The 20,040-nt window shown below is 37.2% G+C and overlaps 2 protein-coding genes and 1 long non-coding RNA gene across 10 annotated transcripts in view; 2 read left to right on the top strand and 1 right to left on the bottom strand.

Moving 5' to 3' along the window:
- The window catches only part of Sk (small conductance calcium-activated potassium channel), a 123,926-nt gene extending 119,539 nt beyond the window's left edge, over window positions 1-4,387 (top strand). For all 6 annotated transcript variants that reach the window (XM_083094578.1, XM_083094581.1, XM_083094579.1 and 3 more), the window contains 3 exons: window positions 2,301-2,428; window positions 2,540-2,609; window positions 2,910-4,387. In XM_083094578.1, coding sequence (XP_082950704.1) covers window positions 2,301-2,428; window positions 2,540-2,609; window positions 2,910-3,524 — 813 coding nt within the window. In that variant the 3' untranslated portion in view covers window positions 3,525-4,387. The remainder of the gene's footprint in view (window positions 1-2,300; window positions 2,429-2,539; window positions 2,610-2,909) is intronic.
- Window positions 4,388-4,739: 352 nt separating this feature from the next.
- On the top strand, window positions 4,740-14,943 carry LOC145968793 (uncharacterized). The gene is made up of 2 exons (XR_014437859.1): window positions 4,740-5,752; window positions 12,837-14,943. It is a non-coding gene; the product is annotated as an uncharacterized LOC145968793 (long non-coding RNA).
- LOC145968789 (uncharacterized) lies at window positions 14,343-19,779 on the bottom strand. 3 transcript variants are annotated; one of them, XM_083094585.1, is made up of 8 exons: window positions 19,150-19,779; window positions 18,311-18,516; window positions 17,726-18,145; window positions 17,349-17,497; window positions 17,031-17,238; window positions 16,778-16,957; window positions 16,518-16,662; window positions 14,343-16,441 (listed from the first exon to the last, which is right to left on the bottom strand). In XM_083094585.1, exons 1-8 carry the CDS (start codon window positions 19,319-19,321, stop codon window positions 15,468-15,470), a joined length of 2,454 nt encoding a protein of 817 aa, XP_082950711.1. In that variant the 5' UTR covers window positions 19,322-19,779; the 3' UTR covers window positions 14,343-15,467. The 3 variants fall into 3 exon arrangements, with proteins under 3 accessions (XP_082950711.1, XP_082950712.1, XP_082950713.1); XM_083094586.1 differs by having other exon boundaries at window positions 18,311-18,646; window positions 19,150-19,287; XM_083094587.1 differs by having other exon boundaries at window positions 18,311-18,539; window positions 19,150-19,287.
- Between the last annotated feature and the right edge of the window lie 261 nt (window positions 19,780-20,040).

Here is a 20,040-nt window from a genome sequence, read left to right as displayed (position 1 = left end):
TCTTGATACTTTTTCATTGCGATATCTAAACCGCGATCGCAATAAAAATGTCAAAGGATGATACGTGTGAAAAATTCGAAAGTATAAAGTTTAAAAAAATGTTATAATAAACGGAGAACGTTATTCTAGATTAGGTTTTTCGAGGCATGAAATATATTCGTCAACGGTATCCCGCAAGAATCAGGAAAGCGAATTAAGCACGTAATAAGAGCATGATGGATATCGCTCTTCGTGTATATAGCGCGACGTAATTTTCCGGTTGAACCATATAATAAGAAAGTATCTCACTGTAAGTAAGGTTGCCTCGGAAATAAGCAGACTGCGAAGTCGATCGGCGAAGTCGCTTTGACCTTTAGGCAAAACAGACTTCCCTTCGTCCAATCTGAATTCTTAACTTTGACATCGTAATGCTTGAGATTCGAGACAGTAGATTAAAGGACGAAAAAAAAGTAAAAAGAAAAAACTATCGCACGTGGGAAAAAGTTTCTCTTATAAATTTATAAAAAAAAGAAAATTCTCAAATATAAAAAAATCCAAAAATCATAAAGAAAATCCGTAATACAAATCGAAGCATCGTGTCAGATGTGTAGTAAAGATTCTGAATCCGATAGTCTGGTTGAAGTTCAAGGACTCGAGTGCAAACACACTTCCATATGAGGATAAGAGAAAGCGTTCCTGTCAAAGTAGATAGTATCATCGTATCGTCTATCTAGATGATAGGTCGAGACTTGAGACGAGAAAGTCAGTTAATGTATCATTGTCATCATGAAAGGAATGTGACGTCGATCGATTCAATCCCAACAAACTTTCAAAGAAATAAAAGGCAACTCTCTCGGGGGGGGTAAATCATAAAGTTGATAATAGAAGGCCTGTTTGAACTTGTGAGTGCTTTCCGATTATTGCACGAAAAATTTTGACATTTTTAGAACACTTTGCAACAAGAATAAATGCCATAATTCATCGCCACGTTTCGCTAATTTTAAATTCCAACTTCAGAAACAAGTTTGGGGCGAAGAATTAAAAGTTGAGAATGTGCACAAACTTGTTGGTTTAGAGGAAACCTTGCCATTAAGATTTAAAAGTTAAAAGATATAATGACACGAATACATAAAGATAAGAAGAGTGATAAACTTGCGAATCTCTTTAGATTTGAAAAATTCAGAGTTATTTAGAATTTAAAAATATAGAAGCCGGAAAAGTAGATTCTAATATTGTTCTTTCTTTCACGAAGAAACCATTGGTGACTCGTTGCAAATCATGATGTATCGATCGCTTGTGTCACGAATAAAGGGTTAATATGCAGCGATTTGCAACCTCTTTTCCGCAAAGACGTAAACTTCTCTATTCTGATATATTCCATCGTGCTTGCGTATTTCTGCTCAACATGTTGCAAAAAGATGTCTTTAATTAAAGACGTTGAGATATAATTCCATTCCTGGTGCAATTTAAATTTGTCATATGTCTGCTAGTGAGTTTAAGCTAGAGCATAAGTACGGTCGCTTCTCTCTCCACCTCCGGATCGAAGCCTTCAACTACACGGCTACTGAAATAATTATTAGCCAGCGTTATTTATAAACCTTGCAAATATCAAGGAGTGGTAACATAGAGCTATACACACAACTATATCGACGCCGCTTTAACCCTCGGATGCATATCGCTTTTTTCACGTCATTGCATAAGCGGAATCGATTTGATTTCATCAACGGTACAACAAAACAAATGTCAAATCCTCGAAACCCATTTTTTTCCCCTCGATCGTGTACAGTTTGCAGCGAACAAATCAATTTTTCCGAGAGAAAGAGCTATACTTTTAACGATTTAAAAATTTGTAGAATCTTTTTAGAAAGTTTTCTCGTTAAGTGAGAATAAAGCGAAAATGTAAATTATAATTGGAAAATATATATTCTCAACGGATCATTAATCATTCTTCGAGACAAATTATCCCGTGATCTTGAAAGGGTTAATTAACCGTGACATAATGAATACTGTCGCAGCTAACGAGTTACGCGATTAATGGCACGGTATAATGTTTACTTGGCAAATATATTTTAAATAATTCAACGTATACCGCGCGTCGTAATTTTCAATTAAAAATTTATCAACATTATTATTTCATCTTATGTAAACAAGACTATAATCCCTCGCAGGATACGATCTTTTTATCGCGCTGTCCAAAACAAAAATTTTTAAAACTTCCAAAAGAGGAGAGAGAGATATTTTCAATAAAGTATCGATGATTCGTTGAGTCGAGAGTCAGCTGATGCTGAATGGATTGACAAGAATGGCCCGGTCTGTTGCAGTTGAAGAACGCCGCGGCGAACGTGTTGCGGGAAACGTGGCTGATCTACAAGCACACCCGTTTGGTGAAACGCGTCAATCCTGGACGCGTGCGGACCCATCAGCGGAAATTTCTCTTAGCTATATATGCGTAAGTCGATATTCCGTACTCTCGGTTACGATAACAGAAATACCGAGTAGGTTGCATGTAATCGCGCATGTAATCGCATAATTCTATCTTGGAACTGCCTCAACATTTCAGACTCAGAAAGGTGAAAATGGATCAGCGCAAATTGATGGACAACGCCAACACTATAACGGACATGGCCAAGGTAAGGATCATCAGCGCTAATGATGGAAACCGCTCTTCCGCTTACAAAGCCTGACGGAATATTGCAACAGCGAGCGGACGGGAGAGAGATTGAACGGGATTATCTCTTGAAAGCTTTTTTAGGCAGAGCAGTTTTTCGAAAATAAATTTTTTCTTCAAGTTCCTTTTTATCATAGGATTAATAATATTCTTTTTATTGGCATTTATTCACGATAGTTGTAGAATCTTGCAAACATTCTTCCCCGCAAACAGAGAAGAATATTAACACCGTCAACGTGTAATGTCTAATCTATTCCGACAGACGCAAAACACCGTCTACGAGATCGTCTCGGACATGAGTACGCGGCAGGACGCGGTGGAAGAGCGTCTAGTGGGTCTGGAGGACCGTCTGGTCGGCCTAGAGGAGAAGCTGACTTCGCTGCAGGGTCAGCTGGAGCTGCTGCCGGAAGAGCTGACCCGCTGTCTGGCTCAGCACGCGGAGCGGATGGAGCAACGGCGTAATTTCCTCCATCCGGATACCGCGGTAGCCATGGCAGCTTCCGGCGGCGGTGGCGGCGGCGGAGGAGGAACCATCTCGTCGGGCACGAGCCTGGGCGTTTCCGGCGGTGGCGGTGCATCCGTTGCCGCTCACCACCCTCTCGCCAGCCTCTCCAACTCCCCTCTCCTGCCGCACTCGCGCAGCGTGCCCAGCGCACCCAGCACCATGTCCCTGCACCCGTGGCCGGTCAGCCCGGTCCTACCGCCGGTCTCCAGCCGGACGCCTCACCTGGTGCCGGAGACTGGCAGGCATCACGGCCTCAGTCACTCCGCCACGGTGACCACCACGACCTCGCAGTCGGTCACCAGACTCACCTCCCAGGCCGGCATGGGCGGGTTAGGCAACAGCCAAGGCTCGGACACGTCGGCGCACAGCTGAGTCTCGTCTCTGCAGCCGCAGCATTCGTACTAAAAGGCCCGAGACGCCGGTTTCCGCGTAATCGCAGACCGCGGCCGTGCCGCGACACTAATCGGTGATCACCGACATATTATATAGTCGACGTATAGTACTGCCGGGGTATATTAAATTGTACGTTACGGTTGTACGTAGGTCGGCCGGAGGTTCGCACAAATAAATATGAAAAAAATTCCCGTCTAGAGCAATGTCTCCTCACTTCTACGTTGGCTGTATCCAATTGTCGTATCGCGATGATTCGCATGAATTTACCGATGTCTCCGCTGGAAAATAATTCTTTCGGTTTCACGATTTGTTTTAGCGCAAAAGTATAATCGTCGGATGCCGCGTGGATCACAAAGAGACGCTGTTCTAAGCGAGAACGGTGACTAGATTGACTAAACACGGCCGTCTGTTTTTCGTGCGAAACTCGTCTAAGAATGGGCCTTCTTGCGTCCCGCGCGCACCTTCGGGTCTCTCCTCGAGAAGTTGTGCTTTCGTTGAAACGCAAGATGCACGGGATTCGAAAGAATTAAGAAATTGCAGCATATACTGGGTGTTAAAAAAGTCTGGACACGGTCGAATATCTCGATAAGGAAGAGTTTTACTAGAAAGTGTTTCAGACAAAAGTTGTATGGCTTCGAGGGGGACATAACATGGTACCATTGGTTTGACCTTGAAGAGTAACCTGAAGATCACGTAAAGGTCACCTCCACCTTTTTAAATGGGACACCCTATATACTTTTGCATATTCTTATAGCTTGCCTCAAGAGCTTTCCAAAACACTATAATAAAGTATTTTTTCATTGAGTACTTTTCGAGTTATGAGGCTTAAAATAATATCTTAATTTTACATAAACCATAAAATATCTAGTAAAATATTCATTTTTAGATTATCTTACCTTAATACTTTTGTGTACAAAATAATGAGAGGAATCAATTAGTGTAAAGAAAACACATAATTGTTTCGAAAGAAAAAATGTAATTTGCAATTAACAATTACATTTCTTTTTTTCGAAACAATTATGTGTTTTCTTTACACCAATTGATTCCTCTCATTATTTTGTACATAAAAGTATTAAGGTGAGATAATCGAAAAATGAATATTTTACTAGATATTTTATGGCTTATGTAAAATTAAAATATTATTTTAAGCCTCATAACTCGAAAAGTACTCAATGAAAAAATACTTTATTATAGTGTTTTGGAAAGCTCTTGAGGCAAGCTACAAGAATATGTAATGAGAAAGAGTAGGTTCCATTTAAGAAATTGAAGGTGACCTTCATGTGACCTTCAAATAACTCTTCAAGGTCAAACCAATGGTACCATGTTATGTCCCCCTCGAAACCATACAACTTTTGTCTGAAACACTTTCTAGTAAAACTCTTCCTTATCGAGATATTCGACCGTATCCAGACTTTTTTAACACCCAGTATAACGACTGCCTGTGAAACGTATGCGTTATGTTTCATCTTTTTGCTTTCACCATATTCCTGAAGTATTTATGCGCGAGAGGAATCGATCTTTCTACATCCATTTAATCGCCTACTTTCGTCAATCTTCTCGATTCCTTCCAATCCTCATAATTCTTAGCTAGTCAATTTTGACACAAGTACGCAATTAAAAGGGATCTGGATTTTTTTACGAGACGATACAGTCGTGCGCGATCGAGAGAATTAAAAATTGGCAAAAACACTTTATAGAATGAATAATCGAGTCGATCGATCTCGATCGATTTCAGACGGACACGGAGGAGAGGAACTCCCAAGGTACGCGCGGCTTCTTCCACTAGCTGCGCGCTGCTCCCCTGCCCAACTTGCGTGCCTGAATAACTGTTTTCTTAATAATTAAATGTACATTTTCGACATACACACACACACATACACACATACACACACACACACACACACACACACACACACACACACACACACACACACACACATACATACATACAGAAAACTCTCCACCTTGTATCTCTGTATACCTTGTGAAGAGAGCGAACAGGCATGACGTGTGTGTACAGGAAGCGTGTGCGGACAAGGACTAGCCCGGAGGTAAACCAAACTGGCTCTTAAAGCCTTTTGCGCGTGGTTAAGGTAAACCATCCCTTTTCCCTTCCTGACGGAAAGCGCGCTACAAAAGGACTGTTATATTCGTATCTCATACGTCGCATCTCAAAGTCTAGGATCTGGCCGATCTCAATGCTCGAGGTAAAGTATAAAATGACCTATATATATAATGAATCATTCGTATATGCATTCTCTGAACGAGAGCGGCTATAAAAGCGCAGAACTTGCAATTTCTAATACGTTCGGGTATAACTGAGAATCCATATTTTTTTCGTTTAAGTCAAATATATTACAAGTGTTACGGATGTTTCAAACGTAAAAGACTCGGGATTACATTTAACGCTAGACGTGCAATTACTCTGATACTTTTAATTTATAGAGAATTGCTTGGGGAATCCTTAACTATTATATTTCCACATTCCTGCTCTCTATTATTTCTCCGCCAATTGTGTGCCTTTTCCGGCCTACACATTGGCAAATTATTAAATTGATAGGGTTGAATCGACAACAACAAAATTGCAAAATTTTTTTTTCTTATCAGACGGCGCGTAAAAGGGCGCTTTAAGGGCCGGCGCAAACCTGACGGGTGTCCAGGAAATAACAAATAGAGAGAGAATGCAAAGTGATCTTATCCGCTTTAACGTCCGTAGGTTACGTAGGATATTATATTGTTAGGTGTAATACTCTTGTACTCTCTATGGCGCACGGGTACAAAAAGCGGCTACGTTTCCACTGAAAGGAAGAGGGAAGGGTAGGAAGGGGGTGAAGATTTTTTATAATGGAACCGCGACCGCGCGCGGGGATGGCGCGGCGCGACGCGAGGGGGGTAGGCTTAATTAAACGAATCGACCAGACACAATGGGAAAGTAATTATTTGCCAACGACTTTCCGTTCGGAGGCGTTCATCAGGCTTTTTCGTTCATGTCTACAATTATCGCCATTCAAATACCCCTGCATTAATTTTTGATTGCTCATATATATAAAAAATAATTTACTGTTCAAAGAAAACATAAGCTATACAGCTGTCGTAATTATCTCTTTTATCTATTCGTTTTTTTTGCAGTTTTTTCAGAAATGATTAAATGGACAGCTAAAAGCTTCTTTGAAGTACTCGGCGAAGAAGAGACGATGAACAAAAGGAAGCCTGATGCGCCAAAAATACAGAATGTTCCGGGAAGAACCGAATGCAAATTTGCGACTATCCAATCGGTCGTGGACAATCCAGACTTTTCAGATCTGAAAAGATGTATGAAGAATCTGGATTTACAAAGTTCGATTTTTTTCCGGGACACGGTTATACGATTTTTGCTGTAATTCGCAGCTATAACACAGCGCGTTTATTCTTTCCTACACATTATTAGTCCCGAAGATGTTCAGATCTCGATGCATCGGCGCGATGCGGTTTGCCAAGGCAACCATAATCGTGCACGACGACAACCGAGATTCTATCGAGGCTCTACGAGGCGGGCTCGCGCGATCCTCATCCCTTCAGTAGTAAATGACCAAGTAATTTTTATTTAAGAAGTTTTAAAATATTTTAAAATATTTGCTGTTTTCTTAATTAGATTAAGAAGAATCCAAATAATTATTTATTAAATTGAATTGAATTATATTATTTATTAAATTAAATTTATTATAATTTATTATTATTATTATTATTTATTATTATTATTGAAATTATTATAATTATTTATTAAATTAAATTGAATTATTTATTAAATTGAATTTATTTTTCGAAATTGACTATGAATCTTTAAGGACGAAAGTGTTTTTTGAAAATTTTTGAGAAACATTTATGAGAGTAAATTGAGTCCAATCGAATAATTTTATTTCTATCTACTTCGTGTAAAGCTTGTAATCATTTTTAATATTTTACTTATTAACATCCGAGTCTCAGGTTTAATTGACGTTTATTAAAGACTGCGAATTAATTTCGTGAAAGGGATAAGATTCGGTCGAGCCGCCTTTATCCTCGACCGTTCACAAGGAAAAGCTCACGCGGAAAAAGCTCACTAACGCGGATAAAGCTGGGACCTGGTTTGTCTTGTCCGTCATCGTTTCATTTCGAAAGCGTAGTTTCGCGGCTAATCGCAATGCGAAACGGGACCAAAACAGACACAATTTTCACAACGTTCTCATCCTATCCCTCTCTCACCGTGTCCTTCTTTTCTTTTTTCCTTTTGCTCTCCTTTTTCCAGTTGGGCAGATTTTTCATCTAGATAAGAGAGTCGACTAAGAAAAACTAAAAGAGTTAAATGAAACTGTTCGATGATTGGCGAACTTTGCTATCTTTTAGTAGATTGGAAATTCACTCGGGGATAAAAGTGGTTTCCTTATCGAAAAATAAAAAAAAATACCGTTGATATGGAAACATTTATGCGTTTTACTACGAGTAATCTTTTTACTCTTTTAATATGTTATGTACAAGTAAATTTTTCGATAGCAAAATCGATTAAGGCAGTTACATGTATTAATACAACAATGGAAGAATTCATAGAGATACTTCTTTTTCCACGAAGAAAAATGTAGTAAACTTTTATCATCTATTCACTTAACTTTTACAACGTTTCTATTTATCTTTCATCTATTTGGTATAGTTCGTAAAAAATATCGAATAATTTTTTTTATTTATAAAATGAAACACTATTTTCTAGAAGTTATCTCGTGTCGATCGATACTTTGAATTTAGAAATTTTTCCACTTTATCGCGTAGAATGAATTTCTATCGGAATAGGAAGATTATCTCGTGTACGTAAAAATAACTCTTTCATTTAGTCAGCCTCTTTATCTGAATGAAGTTTTCAGTCGAGTAACATCCAACTGCTTTTTCTTTTTAATCAGTTTTCCTTGGATTATTCCGATATTTCTTCCCCCTTTCTTAAGTTTTCTTCCCTTTTTTCCTACTCTTTTCCTACTTAAAACCGGATCTGTAATAGATGTAATAAGCTTTAAACGTAAGATATTGACCAATCACAATTGAATGAAAGGAGAATAATTGAATATGATTAATTTCTTACGACTTAAAGCTTGCTACATCTATTGTAGGCCCAGTTTAAGGAGCATTCCTCTTTCGCTCGCGACTCAACGCACTGGACACGACAACTCCACGATATTTTTATATAGATTTCTTAAAAGTGCATTATGGTGCCAGGAAGACCACGCCAAGTATAAAAACATAAAATTAAAACAGTCTCAATATCGAGTTCTTAGGTGATAGACACCGATTCGATAATATTGTTATAGTATGTAATATAGAAAAAAAAGGAACTTGAGTATGTAGATGATTACCGAACTCTTCGACGTAGTGAAGTTATACATGATATTATGATGAAGGGGAGAAAAAAACTATAATTGAGGGAAAAAAATGCGTTTGCTCGCGAACTACACATATAAGGGTGCACACACAGATAGGAGGAAAATTAATGACAAATTAATTTCGTGTCATTGGATATATATGGAGATATTGCATAAAGTTTCTCTCTCTCTCTCTCTCCCTCTCTTTCTCTTTCTCTCTCCCTCTGCGTCGAATTTCAGTGTCAAGCAAATTAATAAATTTGCAATTAACTTTATATACTTTACTTCAGTAACTAAAAAAATAATTAATTGGAATTTTTAACTGGAATTATATTTAGAATTTAATGTAGTAAATTTATAATGTGATTATACGTGCTGTGAATTAAAATTCAAAATGGAATAATGTTTATGTGTATAATTAATTATATATTGATATTTTGTTAAGAATCTATATTTTTGAAGATTAACATTTTAGAATGATTAGAATTGTTTGAGATTTCTATACAAACTCTTCAGAATTGTATCTTAATCTCTTTACTTGTAGAGAAAGAAAGATCTAATTAAAATTCATCACACTCGAAATTTGACGCAGACTTGATAAATATCTTATGCGAGGTCTTCATTCATCTTTATATTTATCTATTTAGAGAAATTCGAGAGATGTTAAAAAATCTTGAATATTTATCATATTAGATTTAAATGAGAAATTTGAATCAATTCAAACTTTAAATCTTAATGTAATTTTAAACAATTTGCGAAATTGTGATTCAGAATGAGAGAAAACAAAATATTAATTCGTCTTAGGAACTTGCGAAACTTTCTCAAAAAATATAGAATTCGCGATTCTTGAAACTTTAAATTCTTATATATGATTGATTTCTCATAATCTTAAATTCTCATAATCTTAAATCTTGATACTTTGAAATATTTTCAACTTCTTAATTTTAAATTATCGAATTTTCGGATATTAAGTGTGCACTGCAAAGCAGTGAAAAATAAATGATTCCTTCCTTTTTTTACGCGGTATTCACGACGGTTCGTTAACCAGAATCGAAAAAATGATCAATAATTTCTAGCGCGATGTGAGTTACATCATTAACGTTAACGATTTTAAGGGCCAATCGCGCGATGCGATACTTCACGGAAGACGTGAAAAAAAAATCGAAGATGTCGAAGACCGGAGAGCGGTGATCAATTTAAATCTTTACACGCAGTTAATAAAAACTAACAGTAAATAAAAAGAAATAAATGAGACAAAAAGCAGTGAAAAAAAAAACAGTTAAACGCACGCGAGCGCAGTCTCGGGCGAATTTATATGAGCATTACGGTTATTACTATCTATATTCGTTTCTGATTGTTATTGTTATGATTATTACGAATTATATCGTCACACAGGACGATGAATAACGGTAGAGTTTTAACTCTCAGAGACACACTTTATGGAAATCTTATACCAATATATTATACCTAGCGGGCTCTGTCGCCATTTAACTGTTACGTAAAATGACCAACAACTAATTAAAGTAAAAGTATTATCTATTAATCTACATAGGGGGTGACCTAGCGACCATGTATTAAGGAATCCTTGTTTTTAACGAGCCCTCTTTTCCTCTCTAACTCTCTATCTCTCTCCCTCTTTCTCTCTCTCTCTCTCTCTTTCCCTTTCTCTTTCTCTCTCCATTTTGAGAGCATTGGAAGAACCCACACAAGACGCAGCGTAACGCGCACTGTTGTTATACTTGTGCTGTTAATACTGTCTCATTGTCTTCACTATACAATTGATAGAGAAACTTGATTCATCTCATTCTTGTTCCATTCAATTCATTCGCATCACTTGATTCATTAATCCGGGATCCTCAGGTACGAGAACTGGTTCCTTATAAATGTCTGCTTGTTCGCGAAGCTTTTGAACGTTGCCAGACGCGAATTCTACAACAACTCCTTATATCCTTGGAAACCAAAATTCTTCAAAAATCTAAATTTCTTTGTCCGCCCTTTTACAGCTTTGAGTTATTGAAATTTTGCAGATTTGAGTCCGTTAAACACACATCGACCTGTCAGATTTCGAAATCACAAAGTATGAAAGTAATCACGAGGTCTTGGAGTGTCATCTTCGTCATCGGCGTCGAACATCACGCGAATATAAACACATATTTTTAACGCATGCAGGATATTCTGCGTCATAATTTTCCTCATTAAAATTCGATTTTACGCCTATATTTATAATATTTATCTATATTTATGCGCCTATATTTATAATCCATTGCGAAACTTTTGCTGTTACAGCTCTTACATATATATTGTTTGCGCGACCATAGCTATGATATTTTTCCCATCTCCGCATCATGCACGATGATATTACATCATCGATAGATTCACGATCTTGGAACAAAACGGACTATTATTAACGATTAGAGAAAGTTTCCTTCCTACACAGGTTTAGGGCAATAGGTCTATATATAAATATAAAGCATTATACACATATAAATATATATCCAAAGAGAAAAACCCATATACATATATTCTAACTTGGCTAAAATATATAATATCGTGTAAGTTGTTACTATTAATTACTAGTCTCTCGATTACTTTACGACGGCGGACATAGGGCAAGGCACAAATTAGCATACATATATAATTACGTATATATATATACATAAAAAAATATATATACAGAGGTAAAGTAAAGTATATACGTATATATGAGTATAAAAGGAAATACACACACATTCGTTAGAGAAAGGACGAGGGCGCGCACTGTTTAAAAAAGAGAAAAAAATATTAAAAAAAAAACAAGAGGCATGCGAGTGCATCATCGCGGTAGAAACTCGTAGGGCTTTAAAAAAAAAAAGTGGTTTTGATACTATACGAAGCACACACCGAGAGAGCGAACTTTTCTTACGACAAGACTTAACGATATTTTTTTAGACTCCGCTATAATGAAACGACTAAATTAACTTCGCGGCGAACGGAACTTTGCGGCGCACGTTCGACCGGTTAACGCGTTCCTATCAACGACTATCCAGAGATCCAGATTATTCTCCCACCTCCCATTTGATCAAGTGTCGTCTAAACACGTGGACTAACCCGGATCTAGCCTAGGATCCTCGCGATTTTGTATCCTAGAGACCGAAATCCTGAAAACTTGTCGATGAAGAATTCAGAGAGAAAGCAAAGGTTCAAAGGGGAACTCTTGAATCTTCGGAATTTTGTATCTTCGGAAACCTCGGATTCTCGAAAAATCCTCTGTTTAAATCGTGAACGACGCTTTTTTCGGATATCCTCGAGACTTTGAATTCATTATATTGAAAAATTAGAGACAGCGAACGTTGAGGATTAAATTTTGAAAACTAAAACTCTCAGGACTGTGCGTCCTTAAAATTCTCGCGATTTACACAACAGAAATTATGAAATGTTCAACTTTTAAAAAAAACTTTGAATTTAGCAGTGTTATAACTTTGAACTTATCCTCGTAGGATCTCAAATCCTCGCAATCTAGATGTTTATGTATATTCGGGACTTTACATTTATGAATTTTTCTCCAAAGTTTCAACTCATTAGTTATTATGTCAGATCGATACCCTGACGATACAACATACCGTATTAACGTTAACACTTTACTCAAATGATATCCGATAGCATAACGTTAATATTATCTGCCAATCGAGATTCCAGAAAGGTATATGTAAAAATAAAATACGCTTAAAAGCAACCTGGAGTGTCTGTCTCTCGCAAAGTTTTGCTACATTTCTGAGATTTATTATAATGAGCGTAGAAAAAAAATACAAGAGATACTGCCCGCCAATCCTGGAAAAAAAACACGTTAAATATTCTTTTTCGCAAAAAAAAAAAAAATTATCATTGTTCTTGAAGAAAATCAAGTTGCAATTATTTTCACGACTTTCCTATAAATTTTTATACTTTTTTTCAGACATACTTATTTCTCAATCATCGAACGTTCACACTCACGAATAATGATGCGTCGTCATCAACGATCTTCAGACTCCGATCGGTCTCCTTTATCAAACTCCTATTCGATACTTAAAAAACCAGCGATTCGCGAAGCGATCATCCTACCTAGGGACGTGGGAGATCCTCCCGAAAGAGACTCCTTCTACCACGCTGCATCTTCTGTGTATCCTTTCGATATCGAGCCGGCTCGCGACAAGTCGAGCTCACAAGAAAGTAGCACACAGGGTGTCGTGTTAATACTTTACATCTCGTTGCTCGAGAATTATATAAGCGATATATCGAAAGATTGTTCTTATTATAGTTATAATTATATATATAATTATATATTTATACGTACGTTATGTATACAGGATGCTCCAAACTTGATAGCGAGTCCGCTTTCATCTACGAGTTCTTTGACCAACTTTTGAAGTTGTAAATGAAACGAAACTCGATAGAGCCTCAGACATTCTGTCTTTGATGGAACTATCTATTAATAAGAAAAAAAAAATCTTTAATTTAAAATTCGGCTCTGCAGAAACTTGTAAAAGTTATTTTGGAATCTACTTCAAAGCTCTTATGTAATTTGAAATTTTCTTAAAATGCGGGGGGAGGGGAGGGGAATGATTAGAAATATAGACTTTGAGTCCACGAAACATAGAAAGTAATCATTGGAATTGTGTATTATTGTGTATTATTAGATCTTTGGGCTCTCTTTAAATTAGGCATAACTTGAAAAGTTGTGAGCTTTTTAAATTCGAAAGATGATCAGTTTCTAGAGATCTCTTTAAGTAATTTAATTAGATAGTTTCCTAAGTATAATATATAATTATAACTATCGTCACAACATACACATGTCGAGATGTAACGATGTCGATTGTCGAAGAGCAATCAGGCATTTCTGTGATTTCTAGACTTGAACGATGTAACGACGCTAACGAGGTTTTCGCTTTTAACAAAGATTCACGCGGACGATAGCGCTTTATGGATCGCGAGAAAAAAAAAGGAAAAATAATAATAATAATAATAAGTCTTGACGAGAAAAAGATTATTTTTCATCACTCATTCATCACTATTTGCGTGCCAATCTTCCCGCGAGAATAATTCTTTCGATATTGATTAGAGAAAGCAGTTCTCGTCGATATACAATTGCTGTTTGAATATTTATACGAGATATTTAAATATAAGAAAGTACTAAAAAAAACTCTGCTCGAAAATTGATTATTTCAATGAATTAAATGTTATTCTATTTTTTTAAATCGCTTATATATAATCTTTAGGAGCTTTAAAATTAACTTAAAAATTATAGTTGCATTTGGACGCATAATTCTCCTTGTGTAAATTAAACGGCGACATGTAAATGATGACAAATCTATGCATTATAAAAGGTTCGATAAGTATCTCAAAAGAAAAGTCGCTAGTAATTAATATAATTATCGTCAACGCGGAGAGCGCATTATCATAATTAAGGATTAATAGTTTAAGACGAAGGGGGAGAGATGCTATCGTCCGCGTCGCTTTAATCTAAAAGAACAAATCCCACGCAACGAATCTTGAAAGTAGTCAATATCTAATCAATTCCGAGGATAGGATCAACTTAGGGGATAATTAAATGGAAGAAGGAAGAAGAGGAGAGAAGCATAACCCCAGTAAGTTTATAATAAACGAGAGGATGTTTCGAAGAGAAGAGGAGAACGACAAGTATCTTCCATTATTAGACTCGACATCAACAGTGATTAAGAGCGTCGCGACGAGTAATTTGCCAGTAATTGCGGGATGCGATTGTGCGTCAAGTATGTACATACATCACGTGTATTTAACTATAATAGCAGCGACAGAAACGTAGCGCATATTTTTAAAGAAGAGGAAATATACGAACGCCATGGCACTAAGCGATTTAAATTACGATCCTGCGTTAAAAGTAGGGCCCGGTCGAGATACTCTTTGAAAACTACTAGTGTAATTAAAACGAAGCTGATCGATCACCATTTAACGAATGGGACGGAACGCGCATATGTAACTATTACGATGTCTATGAACCAACGCGTTTTCATGCCGAGAACAAATAAATTTGCAAGTCGGAAGGATGCGTTTTGAATCTTCTTCTTATTTCCTGTCTCAATCCTTACAATTAACGCATTATAATAAGGACAAAATAAAGCAGCCATTCAATTAAGAAGACAAAGTTTTTTTCTGAAGAAAAAATAATATACAAGTTTGATAATCTTAATAATTTTTCCTTATTAAAAAGTACTTTCTACAACTCGTCACAAACATATTAATTAATAATCATTTTGTTTCTCACGAAATAAGCTTGTAATTACAAGCGAAATTAATATCCTAGTCAAATAAGTCAAATAAATTCATCTTGGATGTTTAACTTAACGATAAAAAAATCCACAAAAGATTATATAATAATGGAATCATTTGTATATACACAGTTTGTATATAAGAAAAAAATTATATTTATGTTTTTAAGACACTCGCATATTGCAAATGAATCTGCAATTGATATCAATTTTGTTAAATTTCTCATACATAGCACTGCATTTAAAAAAAAGTTATTTTCTGTTACACTTAAAAAAAAAAGGAATAATATATAAATAACTCATTACTTTGCTTCCTCCTGTACTTCCGTTGTCTTCGTTGCTTTCTCTTGAATGCCCTTATTGGATGTCTCACTTACGTTTTGCTCATTAATGTTATTTGCGGGAACTGTTCTTGACCAAGAACAACTTCGCCGATCGGGGGATTTCGGCATAGACCAGGAACTGCTACGTGATTTTCGTCTGGGTGATCGTGACTTGGCTCGCGTGACTTTAACGACGGAGGCGGATCTTCTGCCACGTCTCTTCTTATAACGGGTCCTGAGGCTGCTGCGGGATTTGGAGCGACTCCTAGACCGCGATCTTCGTCTGGATCTAGAGCGACTTCGTCTTCTGGAGCTCGACTTCGATCTACTACGCGATCTAGTGCCACTCTTGCGCTTTGATCTGGAATTTGATCTTGTCCTTCTTCTAGAGACGGATCTACTTGCCGATTTTCGACGACCGCGGGATCTAGAACGACTCCTGGATCGCGACGATTTGGAACGTGATCGCGATCTAGAGCCCGATTTTGACCTTCTACTTTTAGAGCGTGAATCGCTTCGTCTCGCACTACGAGACCTGGAAACACTTCTAGATTTCGTTTTGGATCTCGATTTGGTTCTCCTCTTCGAGATGGATCTACTTCTCGATTTTCGACGTCCGCGCATTCTCGATTCCTGCCGCTGTGAATCTCGATCCACTAAATGCGTAAAATACTCATAATATTCACCATTGTATAAATAAGGATTGGTCAGTGCATAAGAATTCATCTCGAATCGAGGATTGTATCTTCGACCCCTTCCCATAGGTAACATGGGGTGATGATGGATCAATGGATAGCCTGGCATTGGTGGCCTCAACATTTGTGCTCCCGGATACCTTGGCAATGATATTCTCAGTGCGTGAAATGGCCCGGTCGCGATTGGCGGTAACATCGGCATCCTCGAATCAGAGTACGAGTGTGCATAAGGAAGATTTCCAGTTGGAACAATGGCACCTGCAATTAATGACATTGTCTTTCCTTCTTTTATTTTTATATATATTAATATCAGATTTTATATAATCAAAATTACCTGTAGATGAAGGTGCGTGATCGTTCTTTATCAAGACGCTCTTGAATTTCTTCTTATTCGTCTCTTCATCTGTCTTCTCTTCTGTGCTATCCGAATCGGAACCATCGTTTTTTTTCCGTTTTTTCTGCGATTTCTTCCGCTTTTTCTATAAACAATAACATGAATTGAATATCGTTACATTAATGCCATTCTTAATATCTTCACATTGCATATAATAAAAATCAATGATAGTAATGCAAGTGTAAGATTAAACAACATACCTTTTTCTTCTTTTCTTTCTTTGCTTTCTTCTTCTTGGTCTGCTTCTCTTTATTTTTCTTGTCGTTTTCCGAATCTAGTTTATTAACACTTTCGTTCACTTGATCGTTTTTCCTTTCATCTTTCTTTGTTTCAGCATTTACACTTTGATTCAACTTAATCTCATTATTTTCTACTTTTATCTATGATTACAAAACTCGTAAATAACTCTTATTTGCTTTTGTAAACAATTATTACATATTCTTTGTTACTCACCTTTATCCTGTCAAACAGTTCATCTAATAATCTTATGCTTTCCAACTGTCGTTGAGCTTTTATCAATTTTTTTTCTTCCCTAGCAATCTTCATTGATACCTTGTCCTCTTCTTGTTTACGATATGTCGTGAGTACCTTCCGTTTTCGTTTTTCTTCTCGCTTTCGCTGCCGGCTTACTTTTGCTATCGAATCTGCCTCCTCTTTTTTTCTATAATTAAAATAGAAATGGTTTAATATCGTATATAAAAAAAATATAATTCTCTATATATGTGCGCGCACACATTATTTGCAAAATATTTCTTTTGCTTTAGCACTTACTTTTGTTCCTCGCGCCTCTTCTTTTCTACCTCTTCTTTCCTTCGAAGTTTCTCGGCCGCCAAATTATCCTGCGCTATCAAACGTTTTCTCTCAAATTCTCGATGCGATATTGAGCTATCACTCATATGCTTGGTCTTGTCAAAATCAACCTGCATAATAAATTATTTCATTTGTCGACAAATATATATATTTTTTTATAATATTTTTTATTTATTTAATCCAAACTATTGCAATACATACTTATATAATATATACTATTTTTCACATCACATTATATTTACAATTTATAAAATTTCAGGAAATGTTTTTTTATATTAGAATTGTTAGACATGATAAAAAGATATTTATGTTAAGATAATGTATTTTTCACTAAGTACCTTTATTGTTGCGGTTAGCGAGTTCTGATCCTTCATCAGCAGCTTCATGCCACGCAGGGCATCCATTGCTCTAACAAAATCCATGTATTCGTTGTACTGTATGAACGCATCGAAAAAAATGCCATCTTCGTAACTGAATTTGTGTATGTTAGAGCCGAGCCGCATCCTGGACCTGTAGGGGTCTGCGACAGGCACATCTATCTTTCTCACTGGGCCCCATTTCTTGAAAATCTTACAAATGAGCGATTCACTTGGAACGCTCGCACCATCTTCGATGAACCATTTAACCGGCAGACCGGTAATGTGGATAGTATCCGGCCTCTCGCCAGGCTTCAACTCGTTCATATGTTTTGCATCCCTGAAGTAAGAATCCCAGCTGTGTCTGGTAGGGAAGTCGTCCTTTGCCTCGGCCGCGCGGACCTTAATTAATTAAAAAATTAAATATAATAATTAATTAATCAAATATTACAATTTTTCTGACTTTACTAAAATTGCAGTTTTTAATGTGTTCCAAGGCGCATCAACTATGACATTATACTTAATCAATGCCAAATTAATAAAGTAAACTTAGCTGTACTTTCGCACCTTGAGAGTGGTGAGGAACCCGGACAAATTCAAGCGCTGCGAATCCAACCTGGCCAACACCTTTGGCAACCTGCAACGGTCCCGCAGGTCGCCTTCCAGCCGGATAAACTCCAGGCTGCTCTTGGCCACTTTGAGAGACGCAAATTCGTCCGGCAGGATGAGTGCACGTATCTTCTCCATTACATCCCATGTTGATATTGTTTTGCCTGTTCATAGCGCAGTTAAGTTTCTGTAAGAAGCTATCTTTCCTATAGCTGTTACAAGTGCTCGTGGCTTCGCACGGATCACTTGGAATCATGGTATTTTCTTCCATCAGTTGAATATTACATTATTCTCCTTTTGGTAGAGATTGTCCAAAGCACAAACACAAATATATAATTGCGACGATGTGATAAACTTGTTGCAACGAATCGAAGAGAATTAATACCAAATTAACAATAGACAGAAAAAAACTCTCATCTGTCAAACTCATTGATTATCATGTATCGAATAAATATTGACAAGGTGCTAAGTAGTAATAAAAAGATACAAAATCATATTGTTTACAATCAACATAAATCATTTTTACAAATAATATTAAATGAACTGTATTAAAATAATTAATATTATAAAGTGATCATCAAAAGAGAAGTGTTATTCCAAATTTAGCTTAAAATAAATAAAAGATATAATCGTACAATTCTATTGTTGTGCAATTCGTTGTATCGCAAGGCTGTTTCTCAGCCAGGAAAAGGAGGAAGAAAGAGCAATAAATAAAAAAGAAGAGAAAAGAAGATAAACATAAGGCTCATGGTCCTCAATGGAGGAGGCCACCGTTGTATGACGCATGATGTTTTTACCTGGAGTCTTCAGTTGGGGCAGACTGACCGACACGTTAACTTTGGCAAGCGGTTTCAGATAAAGTAAGCGCGGTGGATACAACGGCACAATGTCGCTCAGATCCCTACAGCTTCCAAATCGATTAGCAACCTCGCTACTGGGTTTTTCACCTACCTGCTTATTGTCGCTCATCGTCGGCTAAGAAAAGCTACGAACTAATTAGGGAGGACAAGACTCGCTAAGATTTGCAATCGTTAATTTCAGCCTCAGCCTGTTTAGATCCTCACTCTCTCTCTCTCTCTCTCTTTCTCTCTCTACTCCACTCTTTGACTATCTACTTGCGACAAGCCGGCGGGATGAAAACCCCTCAGTAGGGAGGTTGCGTCACTCGATAATCTTCACCAGGTGAGGACGATGCCGTGCAACACGCGCCGTCCCGTCACTCGGCGAACGATCGCGGATACATTGATCTTCATGGAGAAGACGTTCCTCGACAAGAACGTGCCTCGTATCCGCGCTCTCCTGTTTTTCTTGCGCGCGAGAACTTGCTCCAGACGTGAGAAGCTAAACGCGACGTACGGATGATACGACTCGCGCTACAAAAGTTCCACTTCAGCAGCATGTCGCCATGTTCAAAATTACGAGGACCAGAGACTGGTCTTTTGCGCATGCGCGGGATTAGAACTCTAGTTGGAATGTGTTCGAAAGCTACCCAGAGGACAGAGTGACGTTTAATTGACAGGTCAGGACAAAAGGAGCAGAGATTTTTTAAAAATGACGAAAAAAAATGACATTTTTATTTTTAGTTACGTCATGTCTTTTGACGTTGAAAATGAGTGTCGATCGATGTAAAAGTGAGAAAAATATTAAAAGAGATAATGGGTGGATTCTGTAATTTATAAAGTATTTAA

This window comes from Camponotus vicinus, unplaced genomic scaffold (assembly GCF_025532165.1).
Source record: "Camponotus vicinus isolate PSW18456_S1 unplaced genomic scaffold, iyCamVici1.0 SCAF_3, whole genome shotgun sequence".
NCBI lineage: Eukaryota > Metazoa > Arthropoda > Insecta > Hymenoptera > Formicidae > Camponotus > Camponotus vicinus.
Note: the sequence above shows the minus strand (reverse complement) of the source record. Positions and strands in the feature narration are given on the sequence as shown.

What these genes read in the sequence shown, in the direction of transcription:
- LOC145968789 (XM_083094585.1), bottom strand. Translation starts at nt 19,321, where the DNA reads ATGAGCGACAATAAGCAGGTAGGTGAAAAACCCAGTAGCGAGGTTGCT. An exon ending in GCCCCAACTGAAGACTCCAG is followed by an intron (nt 18,517 to 19,149) that starts GTAAAAACATCA and finishes CGCTATGAACAG; the next exon opens with GCAAAACAATATCAACATGG. An exon ending in TCACGCACCTTCATCTACAG is followed by an intron (nt 16,442 to 16,517) that starts GTAATTTTGATT and finishes CATTAATTGCAG; the next exon opens with GTGCCATTGTTCCAACTGGA.